Source organism: Equus przewalskii, chromosome 12, assembly GCF_037783145.1.
Source record: "Equus przewalskii isolate Varuska chromosome 12, EquPr2, whole genome shotgun sequence".
NCBI lineage: Eukaryota > Metazoa > Chordata > Mammalia > Perissodactyla > Equidae > Equus > Equus przewalskii.
Genome location: NC_091842.1, coordinates 38792231 through 38805467, shown reverse-complemented (window position 1 = coordinate 38805467; position 13237 = coordinate 38792231). Strand labels below are relative to the sequence as shown.

At 56.4% G+C, this 13237-nt stretch overlaps 2 protein-coding genes across 7 annotated transcripts in view; both read right to left on the bottom strand.

Moving 5' to 3' along the window:
- Positions 1 to 184: 184 nt before the first annotated feature.
- On the bottom strand, positions 185 to 7501 carry PAM16 (presequence translocase associated motor 16). The gene is made up of 5 exons (XM_070568613.1): positions 7303 to 7501; positions 2320 to 2404; positions 1329 to 1465; positions 851 to 916; positions 185 to 347 (listed from the first exon to the last, which is right to left on the bottom strand). Exons 1-5 carry the CDS (start codon positions 7303 to 7305, stop codon positions 261 to 263), a joined length of 378 nt encoding a protein of 125 aa, XP_070424714.1. The 5' UTR covers positions 7306 to 7501; the 3' UTR covers positions 185 to 260.
- Positions 7502 to 9361: 1860 nt separating this feature from the next.
- CORO7 (coronin 7) overlaps positions 9362 to 13237 on the bottom strand; it is a 58732-nt gene continuing 54856 nt past the window's right edge. For all 6 annotated transcript variants that reach the window (XM_070568602.1, XM_070568599.1, XM_070568601.1 and 3 more), the window contains 7 exons: positions 12523 to 12664; positions 12330 to 12419; positions 11629 to 11745; positions 11238 to 11373; positions 10742 to 10833; positions 10114 to 10200; positions 9362 to 9998 (listed from right to left, as the gene is read on the bottom strand). In XM_070568602.1, the coding sequence (XP_070424703.1) occupies positions 9993 to 9998; positions 10114 to 10200; positions 10742 to 10833; positions 11238 to 11373; positions 11629 to 11745; positions 12330 to 12419; positions 12523 to 12664 (670 nt within the window). In that variant the 3' untranslated portion in view covers positions 9362 to 9992. The remainder of the gene's footprint in view (positions 9999 to 10113; positions 10201 to 10741; positions 10834 to 11237; positions 11374 to 11628; positions 11746 to 12329; positions 12420 to 12522; positions 12665 to 13237) is intronic.

Genomic DNA, 13237 nt, shown 5'->3' with positions numbered 1-13237 from the left:
ACGTGGCTGGCTCCCTGTGGGCTGGCAGGCTTCTCACCAATTGTGCCCACCGCGGTCCCACTGGGTGTCGAAGACACAATAATGGGGAGGTGGACGCCGCTGCCTACCCCTCCCCAGAGCACACAGCCCCACAGCTGGCACAAAGAGCGGCCTGCTTTGTGGAATGTGGATGTGCGCACGTGAGAAGTGTGGAAAAGACATTTATTACCAAGCTATAAATTAGAGGTGGCGAGGTGGGGTGGGGTGGGAGGTGCCGGCGGTCACGTTGGGGGCGTCTGCTCTCTCTCTCTGTCCTCCTGGGCCTGGATTCTGAGTTCCTCATCAAGGCGCTCCTTCGCTCGAACTACCTGGGGTGGGAGTTACAAAGAGTCAGGCAGGGCGGCCTGCACAGGAGGGGCCTCGGCCCTTCCCCGGGCCAGTTCCAGCTGTGAGTCCCTGGAGAGCAGTGGGTAGGTCTGAGGTGAATACAAATCCCTCCATTACCAGTGCCCGGGGGGAGGGTGGCCTGTGGAATCCTCCCCAGGGAGAAAGAGCCCAGGGCCACGCGGACATTGGGGAGCTGAGAGCACGCCACCAGCTAATGGTTCCCTCAAAGCCATGGCTGCTGGGGAGTGGGGGGCCACTGTCCAGCGTGACACATGGCCCAGGCTGACAGAGCCTGACTGGCTGGCCCCATGGAGCTCAGGGAGTCCGAGGGAGGGGCAGTTTAGGGGGGCCCCCTGAGGTTGGGGCACCAGGGAAAAGCTCAGCACACCTTTCCACCTGCCAAGCTCTGAACTGCCTGGAAATGAGGAAGCCCAGGGAGGAGGTCTCATGGCTTGCCCTCCTCCCAGCATCGAAGAACTCTCACCTTTGACTGCAGGTAGAAGGAACCGCCCACGGATTTATCGTTCACCTTGAAAAGGTGTTCGTAGTTCTGCAGAGGAGGGGAGACCGTGAGAGGGTGTGCAGTCTCTGGGTTACAGAGGCAGGGGGAGCTAGGAGATGACAAAGAAGGAAAGCAAAAGGGCTCGACCCCTCCACCCTGCGTGCCCTGCTACGCGACCGCTAGGGGGCAGAGTGGTGGACAGGTGTCCACGGAGGGGCGCTTGCTGCTACCACCCACTGCTCTAGGTCTCTGCCACTGCCTGCCTTGGGCCTAAAAACTAACAGGCGACAGTGGCTCACACAAGTCCGAGTCCCAGCTGGCTGCAGCCCGAGTCCCCACCCCCTGCCCCTTTCTGCCAGGCCTCCTTCACTCTTCCCCACCCTGGCAGCCTGCTTCCTCTGTGACCCATTTCTGAGTGGCCAAGGCAAGGCTTGTCTCAGAGCCAGCCTGTTGGCCTCACCTTCTGGATCTCCTCGGGGCTCAGCTTGGAGACGTTGAGAATCTGCTGTGCCTCCTGGAGGCTGAGGCCAGAGAGGTTGGAGGCGGCTGCAGACTGGTGTCCGGCGCGTCCCCGGGCATCAGCTGCTGCCCGGCTGGCTGTGTGGACACACAGGTAAGCGCTCTGCCCTCAGCAGCCCAGAACTCCCCCGGGCCTTCCAAGTGGGCGGCTCACCCCTGCCACATGGCACTGGAGAAGAGACACCAGGGACAGAGGTGTGTCTCTTCTCCAGGCGTGGTTTAATTTTAGGGGGTCAGGGGTAGTGAAGTGAAGACACATTTGCTCCACTGGAGGAAAGGAGCAAGGTCTGGTCACCAAACCTCATACTCCATCGCCAACCTGGACCATGAGATGGCCCCGACCCTCTTCCTCTCTCTCCCTGTCCCCTCATCCCAGGTGCATAGCAAGTTAGGGAGCTTTAGGCTACAATGGGGAGCAGAGTGAAGCTGTAGGCAGGAGAGGCAGCAATAGCTTCAGTCGAGACCCGGCTGCCCACTGGTTACAGAGGCTACCAAAGCAGGCCGCCTTGGGTGACCTCTTCCCTTCCAATGATGCCAGAATCAGGAGCCAGTAAATTTTTTCTTAAAGGGTCACAGCATAAATATTTCAGGCTTTGCAGATCAATTGGTGTGTGTTGCAATTATTAGACTCTCTGCCTTGAAAGCAGCCTGATGATGTGGCCGTGTTCCAATAATACTTTATTTACAAAAACAGGCGGTCAGGTGTGCCAGTCTACCGACTCCTGCTCATGTCAACCAGGTTTCCCTTACATGGGAATGTCCCAAAGTCCAGCACTGCCCTCCACCACAGGAAGTGCCCCAGGCTGCCCAAACCGCAGCTTGAAGAGGGGCTCTGCATTCACACCCGGCCCATGCAAGGGGCTCACAACCACAGGGAAAACCTGACTGGGGCAGGAGCTCCCAGCCCAGGGGGACATAGGGCCGGAGCTTACCTGCAAACTCCTGCCGCAGGGCCCGGGCGAAGGCCCTGCCCACCACCTGCGCCCCCATCACGATGATCTGGGCCAGGTACTTGGCCTGTGGGCAAAGCAGACATCTGGTGAGCGGGCTGCATTCTCAGGGCCCCCAGAGATGGGACCCTGGAGATGGCTGCTGGGTGCCAGGGCTTCTGGAGAGCTGAGGTAATGAGGCACAGAGCAGCAGCCACAGGCCACTTTGCCAAAGTGCCCTGAGAGAAAGCTTCTGCTCTGGGTGGCTTCAGGCGCTCATCGGATAGCAGGCCAAGGGGTGAACTTGACGTAGTCCCCAGAGGCAGAGGGGTTCCTCCCTTGGCCTTCGGGAGAGGCAGAAGCGCCAAGGCGAAGTGGCTACAGGGCACAGAGGCCACAGGTCATGGTCAGGGAGCCGGAACCCAGGACTGGTCCCAGACCCGCCACGAACTCACTCCGCCACCGTGGGCCAACAAAGGCGCTTCCTGTGCTTCTGAAATCGGCTGGTCCAACCTTAATTCCACCAGTGGGGAAACTCGGGGCCACCCTAATCCTCCCAACACTATTCAAGCCTGTTTTATTCAACACAACTCTCCACCTTCAAACAGCAAAAAGCCCACTACACGGGCATTTAGACAAACACACTAAGGACCAAGCGGTGAGGGAGAGTAGGACCAGTCACCTGTTACTAGGAAGATGGGACAACGTACAGACCTTACTGCGAACAGAGGCGACATATAGACAGCACATGTGAAAACGACCGTGTGTGTGCAAAATGGTACAAACGTGGGTGCAGAGGATGCTCCGGAGAACACTCACCGCAGGTCAACACTGCACATCCAAGTGCTCTCTCTTCTTTATACTTTTCTGTGGTTAGATTTCCTATCAGTCAACAAGTATCGACTAAGCCCGGGGGGCCAGGCACCCTGACAAACACGTTCTATTTATTGCCTTGGACAAGATACTGAGGCACAGAAGGGCTAGTGACCAGCCCAAGGACACACAGCTGGTACTTGGGGGAAGGTGCGCAGCAAACCCAAAGTCAGTGCTACTAGCCATGGCATCCCCAGGCTGCTCACCTCACACAGGATCCTGGGGTCTGTCAGGAGGGCAACCAAGCACCTCAACCAGGATCAAGGACCCAACTCAAGGCCAAAGTGGGGCTAATCAAATTCTAGCAGAATCTAGACTCCAGAACCAGCCTTGCTTGGCCTCCAACAGACCTGCCCTTCCCTAACAGGCAGGGCAGAATGTGATTCTGGGCCACGAGTGGGAATAAATAAATGGAAGTGGGTTTGGATTTTACAAGGAGGTGGAAATTTCCTGTGAAGACTCTCCTGGATCAGAGGGAGGGGCAGGGCTGCAGCCGGCCCCACTGCAGGTGTAAAAACAAATGAGGCACTGAGTAGGGAGTCTTTTTTTTTTTTTTAAGATTGGCACCTGAGCTAACAACTGTTGCCAATCTTTCTTTTTTTTTGCTTTTTCTCCCCAAATCCCCCCAGTACGTAGTTGTATGTTTTAGTTGTGGGTCCTTCTAGTTGTGGCATGTGGGACGCTGCCCCAGCATGGCCTGATGTCCATGCCCAGGATCCGAACCGGTGAAACCCTGGTCCGCCAAAGCAGAGCGTGTGAACTTAACCACTCGGCTACGGGGCCGGCCCCCGAGTGGGGAGTCTACCTGACTACCCCTCCTCATCTAAAGCCACTCCCTAGGGGGACAGGCAGCTCTGAGATGGCTGGCAGGCCAGTAGGTGACTCCAGAGGGTTCCCTTGGCCTCAGACCACAACTTCCTCTGCTGCCACTCACTCAGCACAACCCCATCACACTGCCTTGGACTCACCTGTTTGCTCCTCTGAGGGCCATGATTGTTGCTAAATAATAAACATTAAGAACTGAGGCTGTAACTGGGCAGCTTCCCCCCACGAGGCTCCAAACCAAAGTGGCAAGGCGGCCCCATGGTTCCTGCTCCCAGAGCTCCATGGCTGCCGGGAAGGCTGAGCTGGCCTGCAAAGTTTCAGAGGCTACACCAGCTGGCAAGGGAGCTGCCTGGTCAGCCCCCTGAGGCCAACAAGGTTCCCGCAGGAGCCATCTCCCGGGGGGAGCCAGCGTGGTGTGGTGGTTACACAGGCCAGCTTTGGAATCACCACTGTGCCAGTCCCAGTTGTGCGCCCTGGACAAGTTCTCAACCTCCCTAAGCCTCAGGTTCCTCACCTGTAAAATGTGCCCAACAAGGGGGCTGCCATAGGGATAAAATGAGACAAAGCGTATAAGGTGCCTGGCAGAGAGTTTGACAATACAGCAGGTGCTCAATAAATGCTGGTTTTCACTTATCGCTACTCTTTGTTTCACAAAAGGTGACAATGGCCAGATACAAAGGAGGAACGAAGATCCTCTCAGTACCGGAGTGCATTCCATATATCCCCTGTTTCCACAGGGGAGAATGCTGCAAAAAGCCAGGCTCTGTCCCGGGGAGCTTGGACGCAGCTGGAAGAGGAGTGAGAAGGCTGCTTTGGAGTCAGGCTGATCAACTGGGAATCCCAGCTTTGTTTCTTGCTAAATGGATGGCCCTGGGCAAATTACTCAGCCTCTCTGAACTCCAGGTTTCTTATCTGCAAAATGAAGAAAATAACACCCTCCTCACAGGACTGCAAGGCCCTCAGGAGGCAAGGCACCTAAAACTAAGCGACAGACAGACAGCGGCAGGTCAGAGGAGTGCAGCTCCGCCAGCAGCTGTTACCATAGGTGATGAAGACAGCCACTGGCTGAGGCCTCTCTCGGAACGCCCTAAAATATCCTATAGTCCACGGACTGACACTCAGGCCCGAAGGTCCCAGGCAAGAGCAACTGGCTGACATGGCATCCAATGTCAGGCCAACCTGACGATCAAGAGGCAGAGGTCAGAGCCATAGACTCCAAGCCTGGGCCCCACTGTGTTTGGCACATATGCCTTCTCAACAGGGCAGCAACACAGCCCAGTGCAGGACCAAAGCCCCGCAGCTGGGGCCAAGGACCATAGGCAGTGTCAGGGGTGGGGAGGCACTTAGAGTACGGTTTATCCCACGTCAAGTGGGTTAACAAAGGAGCCTGGCTTTCAGACAGACCCATGCGCAATGCTCTGTTCAAGGCAGTTCCAGGCCCTCGGGCTGGTGGGCAGACACTGCCACTGAGACTCACTCCCTTCTCAAGGAGGCACGGAGATACGAAGGGGGCTCTGTTCACCCAGGGCCCCTGCAAACAGCTGCTGGCATCACAACTAGGCAGGAGGGCGGTCAGGACCACAATTGTCACATTTGCTGAAGTATGCCCGGGGCCCAGCCTGTGGCCGGTGCAGCAGGCGCCCAAAACATATTTGAATGATTATGACATGCAACCAGTTCCCCATCAGCTCTGCTTTGACCAAACTGAAGTCTCATAAACTCTAAGCCCCCAGACAGGGTTTCCAAATGCCTCCCATTCGCTCTTTGAAAGGAGGGCTCTGGCCATCCTCCCACAATACTCACACAGTTCTCTACCGCTGCCACCTACAAATTCAGTCCACTCCCCAGCTTGGCATCCCCAGCTCTGACTTCTCTGCTTTCTTCTCCTCTCACCTCTCCACCCTGCAGCCACACCAGCAACACCTAGATCAGCTCTCCTATTTCTTTACCCCGAAGTCTCTGCAGCTCTGAATTCACACACCATCTAAGTTGCTCTTTTAAAGTGCACAATTCAGCGCTTTTTAGTATATTTACAGAGCTGTGTAAGCATCACCACGAATTCCAGAACATTTTTATCACTCCCCCCAAAAAACTCCATACCCACTAACCTTAAATATCCTCCCTCCTACTCTGATAATTTGTCAAAATCCACCATCCTTCAGAACAGCTCTATACATCACCCTTCATTCTGAGGGAAACCTTCCCAGGCTCCTCCCAGAGCAGTCTTTCTTTTCCTGTTAATATACTGTCGTATTGTCTTATTTTACAGACTCGCTTACTTTCTCCTTTAAGATACAAACTCCTCCAGAGCCACATTTTACTCCGCCCCTACGGCCCTTGAGGGTGGCTGAGTTGCGCGCAGGAATGCATGTGAAGGACCCAGTTTAGCCATCATAGGTCCCCAGTAAATGGCAGTGACTATTACAAGGCAGGAATGACGTGGTGGTAAACGTGTAGTCTCAGGACTCAGAAGGATCTGGGCTCAAAACTAGTCTCTGACACTTCTAGGGTAAGTGACCCTAGAGGAGTGAAAATCTCTGAGCTTCAGGTTCCTTATCTATAAAATGGGGACAATGAGAGTACCAACTTCACAAGAATGACAAGAGAATCTACATAAAGCCTCAGCTCCGGGCCTGGCACTTGTAAGCTGTTATGTTATCCTCATCATTATCAGGTAAGAGGTGTCTCCCCAAACTGGCTGCGTCAATCACTTGGGGAACATACATATACAGCCTCTGGGGACAGAGCGCGGGATGCTGCGCTTTTAAAGGGTCTCCAGGAGACCTGATGCAGCCAGCGTGGCCCAAGTCTGTGGACCAGCTCTTGGTGCCAGTGGTAGCGCAGAAACGCTCAGTTTTCGGTGTCGCGGGGCCTGAGTCGAGTCCCAGTTCTGTCACTTCCTTGGGAAAGTCTCGGAGCCCGTTTCGTCAGCTTTTAAGCGAGGATGATAACAGGACGACACCATCAAGCAAGTGCAGGGCAGAGCGGGGGCTCGCGGGCCGACCAGCCTCCACCTAGGCTGCACGCACACGGGCGGGCGCACACGGCGAGCGCATCTGCGGGTATTGCCCGGCCAGCCAGGCCCGCCCCGCCTCCAGCCAGGAGGCTCTCTCGGCCCCGGGGCCGCCAGTGCCCGCCTCGGTACCCCCGGTGCGACGCCCCCGGCCCCCGCTTCCCGCCGGCACGCAGGAGGCACGCGGCGCCCGCAGCCCGGCCGGGACTCGTCAGCCCCGCCGCGGCCCCGAAACGGCCTCCCTTTCCCCGTGCAGCGCCCAACGTGGGCCTCACCATGGCAGCCGCTCTGCCTCGGGGACGCGGGCTCCGGCTTCCTGGCCCCGCGGCCGTGACACAAGGACGGCCGGCAGGTCAAAGGTCGAGGAAAGGAACAGAGAGCGCGTGCGCAAAGCCGTGAAGCGCATGCGCATTAACTCGACCTAGGGGGCGGGGCATGTGCGAGGACGTACACGCAGTGGGCGGAGTCGGAGGCGAGGCCCGCCTGGGAAGGCAGGTAATGCGCCTCGCCAGGACCTACTTGTGTATCAGGGTGCGCTAAGAGTAACAGAATATATCCGTCAAATACGGGGCTATTTCTTCCCTTGATTTTGAAAAAATATTTGGGACTAAAAGATATGCAATAGGGGCCGGCCCCGTGCTTAGTGGTTAAGTTCGCGGGCTCCGCTTCAGGGGCCCAGGATTTTCCCAGTTGAAATCCTGGGCCCGGACATGCAACCGCTCATCAAACCGTACTGAGGCGGCATCCCACATGCCACAACTAGAAATATACAACTATGTACCAGGGGGCTTTGGGAAGAAAAAGGAAAAATAAAAATCTTAAAAAAAAAAGATATGCTATAAACGTACAGTGCCTCTCAAACGTAACAAGATGCCAAATCCTCACAAATATTTAAGAAAACAGGAAACTTCAAGATACGTCTCATTCCAGGTTCCTTCTGTCTGGGAAGGAGGGCTCATTCCCGGTTCCTTCTGTCTGGGAGGGAGGGGTCATTCCCTCCTCCCTCACGTCTTTGCTCAAATGTCACCCTAGTGAGGCTCACCTTGAGCCCCTACCAATGCCGCAAATTGCTCTTTTTAGTAACTGCTTTATTGAGATAGAATTCACCCCCTTTTTTTTTTCTGCTTTATCTCCCCAAACCCCCCGCCGTACATAGTTGTATATCTTAGTTGCAGGTCCTTCTAGTTGTGGGATGTGGGACGCCACCTCAACATGGCCTGACGAGCGGTGCCATGTCCGTGCCCAAGATCCAAACCCTGGGCCACCGCAGCGGAGCGCGCGAACTTAACCACTTGGCCACGGAGCCAGCCCCAGAATTCACCCTTTTAAAGTGCACAATTCAGTGCTTTTAAATATATTCCCAGAGTTGCGCAACCATCACTAGTTCCAGAACGTTTTCATCAACCTCCCAAAATACTCCAAACCCTTTAGCCATCAGTATCCATTTCCACTCCCCCAGCCCCCAGGAAACTAATCTCTGTTCTGTCTCTTATGGATTTGACTGTTCTGGATGTTTCATAGAAATAGGATCAGACTGTATGTGGCCTTTCATTTCTGGCTTTTTAACCTCCATTCTTGATCCCCTCTATTTTTCCCCAAAGCTCTCATCACCTTTATTATGTCATTCATTTATTTTATGTTTATTGTTTATAAACTGTTCCCTCCCACTAGAATGTGGATTCCTGGTAGGCAGGACTTTTAGCTTTTCTCCACTCTTGGACGTCAGCACCTGGAGGGGTGGCTGGCCATGGAAGGTATTCCACAAATGTTTGTTGAAATGAATGAAAGTCAGGCTGCCTTGACCTATGTTCCGGACCACTGCCCTTCTTTTCCTTCTATAAACTCTCCAAATTCTTTCTTTCCTCAGCATCCAGGCCATGCTTCCTGCTGTCTGAAATGTTCTCAGGTCTCTCTCCGTGGCTTAGCAGGCTTCAGGCCTTATAGCTCTCAGCTTAAATGTCATCTTTTCAGACCCTGAATGCCCTGCTTCCTCTTGCAGACAAGTGGCTCCCTTTCACATCATTTCTCTTCTTTATAGCTCTCTTCACGCTCCCCACCTGCTTACTTGCACACAGTCTAGCTCCACTGCATAATATGACTATAGTAAGTGCCTTGAGAGGCCTGTGTCTCCTGTTCACTCTAGTACCTACCATCCAGAACACTGCTGGATACCTGTGTGTTGGATGAATGAATGAGCTCCCAGCAGCATGCAGCTGAAAAGGCCTCAGCAGCAAAGCAGGGCCTGGGATGAGGGGGAGCCCAGGGCCAAACCACCCTCCCTATACTCCCCCGCCCCTTCCAGCCAGCCCAGAGACCACTGCAACACAAGAGATGGCCAGCTTAGAAGAGTTTAATTGATGAAAAGATCCAGAGTCTGTGCAGGCCCGTCTCTGCAGGGCTCTCACCCCCTTAACTGGGCCCTCAGCTCTGTGATGCCCCTTTTCCTGGCTTCAAGCCTGGGGAGCAGGGCGACTGGTCCCAGGCCCCTGAGGCTGGTGCTGCTCCAAATGGCCTGGCGGGGGGCCGGCCCCCAAGGCCCTTGACAAGAACTAGGGCAGCAGGCAAGATGGGGTGGCATGTAATACTGAAGGTGCTGGGTGAAGCCAGCCCAGGCTGGGACCAGCCCAGGTCAGAGTAGGGAAGACAGGGAGCCCAGGGCCTGCCCAGGGACATGCTACTGACCCCCGACCCCCACCCCCCTGGCTCCACATGCTAACAGGCAGCTGAGGAGAAGCAGCTGGTCCCAGAGAAAACAAAGGTGCAGACAATCCACCAGAGTTGCAGCGGGGCCCAGAGGCCATGGAACTGCCCAGGGCCCAAAGGAAGCCAGAGCTTCTGGGATGAGGTGTGCCAGAGCCAAGGGGTGTCTTCCAGTTTGAGGGTGAGATGTGAGGTGTGCAGGGGGCACAAGGTGGTTTTAGGAGGTGGCGGCAGCAGGTGAGGCCAGAGGTGGCTGGTGGGCAGGCTAGTCCTGGGGAGATAAACCAACAAGTGGGAGGGAGTTGAGAGGGCCTGGGGAGGGGAGGTGGCACATGCTGCAGGGGTGTGTGGGGAGGGATAGATGCGGGGTCCACTGGTCCACTTACCCACTCGTCCTCGTCCACACCTTCGAAGGAATCCTGGGGGAGTGGGTCCTCCCGGTTCCCCAATTTCGCCACCATGGCATTCAGCAGCTGGGAGAGTGGAAAGGAGCAGAGGTGAGAAGGGAATAGGACTTCCAACCCCAAGAATGTCAGACCACAGTTTGAACTCTGTCAAGGCTGTGAAAGAGCCATTTTCATTAGAGCCCTGACAAAGTTAATGGTTTTCATTGAAAAAGCCACCTCGACAGAGACAGGGGAGCCAGAGGACAGACTGTGACACGCAGCACCGGAGTCATAAGACAGCTGTCTCCACACACTGCCTCAGACACTCAAATGTGCACGGGGTCCCAAAGGCACTTGGGTCCCAAACCTCCAGCCCTGGTTGGGTTGGGCCAGGCCAGAGCGGGGCCTCTCTCTGCCGTTCCCTGGCTTCCCGAGCCCTGTGCCCCGTGGGTGGTAGCAGTCAGCTTCAGGGCTCCAGAAGGTCTCCCCATCAAGGTCTCCAACTGAGATGGGGGTGACACTGGCTCCTGTTCCCATTTGAGTCGGGTTAGAGAACTGAAGGCTTGCGAGGGCAAGCACCAACTGAGAGACCTGTCCCCTCCCAGGGCCAGCCCCCTCCTGCGCCTACCTCTTCCTTCTTTTGCTGGTCCGACTTCTCTTCCAGGTAGAGCGCTGAGGATGGGGCCCGCCGGGCAGGGGCTTCACGGGGGGCCTGGCTCACTGGGGCAGGGCAGGGACAGGCATGAGGCATCAGAGTCCCCTTGGTTGGGGCTCCTTACTCAACCCTTTGGTACCAGCCCCTAGAGGATTTCGTGGGAGAGACCCCAGAGTGGCATTAACAGCTACTGACTCCTCTGTTCACAGGACCACCCTGGGCACCAGGTTGCCTGTGCGCATGCGTGCGTGCATGTTGGGCTGGGCACTTGTGATGGAAACACAGAACCTGGGCCCTGCCTCCGGGGGCTCAGAGACAGAGCCTGGAGACCCTGCCTCCTCATCCCTGGGAGTACCAGAGGTTTCTGCGTGCCAGCAGGGATGGAGGACTGGACTTGGGCCTTCTGCCTCTTTCTCCAACTCTCACCCACTCCCCTGCTTTCTACTTGCCCCCCGGTCCCTCATCCTACCTGGGGTCATGCCAGGGGGCTGCAGGCTGAGAAGCCGGGGTTGCCCGTTAGCACCTTCCAGCCAGGCCTTGGCACTGAGTACCGGCTCCCAGGTGATGGCTGTGTCCGGGAACACGTCATCCTGGAAGAACTCTTTCTGCATGGAGGGAGGAGGGGGCTGCCCTGAGGCACTGACCAGAGCCCAGGGCACAGTGGCATCCGTTGGTGGGGGGGGGAGAATGGCAAGACCTGGCACCCCAGTCTGGGGTTTCTGAATCTCAGCATAGGAAGGGGTACAGGTGCCCCAAAGAGCAGCAAGTGGGGCAGTTTCGTGACAGGGCCAGCCAGGCCCCAAAGCCCCTGATGGACTGGGATGGGGGTTGGGCGTCAGTGAGTGGGGATCCAACCTCACCCTGACTCGGGGCAGCCGGAAGGCGACGGGCTCCAGGGATGTCTGGCGAAGCCGCAGGCATCGGGCAAACTCCACTTCCCGCACGTCACACTCAGACTTGGGCAGGAGGACAAAGCCCTGGGGAAGCAGAGGTGTGAGCTGGGGCTGCAGCCCAGAGCTCACAGCCCCCCTCCCTTAGGACCTCCGGGACCAGGCCTGTGCCTGCATAGTGGGGTCCTGGCAGATGTTTGATAACCAGCTGTCTGGAGGAAAAACGCCCTGATTTGTAGCGTTGGTGTGAAAACTCCCACCTTGGCTGATGACTCGCCGAAGGCAGACTTGAGAAGAGAGGTGCAGTAGCTTGCTATGAGGTGGTATTTCCACCAGACAGACCAACAGAGCAAATAACCTCAAAAGCATAAATAATAGTAAAATCAGGTAAAATAACTAGGTAGTGATAAATTGGGTATTTATTGCCTTGGTTTCTAATATAATTTATTTGTAGGTTCATATAACTTAACCTCATATGGTTTAATTTTTAATAATGGTTGAGTTTAACAACCAGCTTCCCGGAGCTGCTGGGCACAGCTGGCCCGGTGACCTGCCGACCCCGTGACCTGCCGACCCCACAGGCCCCTGCACTTCCCCACATGGCCACGAGAGGGCGGGGGAGCCCTGTGGTCCCACCTAGGCAAGAAGGGCCACGGAGCTCGAGGGCTCACCTTGTGGGGGTCAGGGGACGTGAAGCTGTTGCACTCCAGGAAGAAAGGGGCCTCGGGGAGCAGCTCGTACAGGAACACGCGGGTGTCACCCTGGGGGGGCAGCGGCGGGGAGAGTGAGGTGGCCAGCTAAAGCTGCCTTTTTCCCACCTCCTCTCACCTGCCCAGAGCCCCCCACGTGCCCACCACAGCCCACCTTGCCTGTGAGTAGCACCAGGCCAGTGTCTGGGTCGTAGCTGGGCAGCAGGGTCGAGGGAGCCACGTCCAGCCCCAGTATTGCCAAGGGGCCACCGGCCAGGGCCTGGGCCGAGTACAGGAGTAGCTGGCGCTCACTTCGGCTGCAAGGGGGGACCAGGGGACAGAAGCAGGTAAACTGGAGGGACTGGGGCAGGGCAGACTTCAGAAAGGACCTTGATCTTGTGGGGCTTGAGGGCTGAGGGCCTCAAGGCCAGAGGAGAGGCCTCTGCTCATCCTCTTTCCTGGTCCAGCACTCAGGACTACTGACCTGGCCTAATGCAAGAATGTCCTAAACTACCGCCCTGCCTGGGCCCTCCTCCCCTACCACTGCCCCCTCTGCTGCCCTCTGACCCTCCTCAGCAGAGTCCTGGCCCCAGCGCATGTCCCATGGCCACTGCAGCCTACTAAGCCTGGACTTTTCTCCCCACATTTTGCCTCTCACCCTCTGGTCCACCCAGGCTTGTCAGCTTCCTGGCTTTCCTGCCCAAACTTGAATGTCCTCTCCTCTGGGTCTCTGGTTACTAGCCCCTTTGTGATCCAGTTCAGATGACACCTCCCTTAGGAGGCCCTCCCTGATCCCTCCTCCAAAGTGCCAAATGCCCATCCCTTGGACCTTTCTGGTAGGATTGGCTCTGTGTTTCATGCACTTCACCTGCTCCCCACCAGGCATGGGC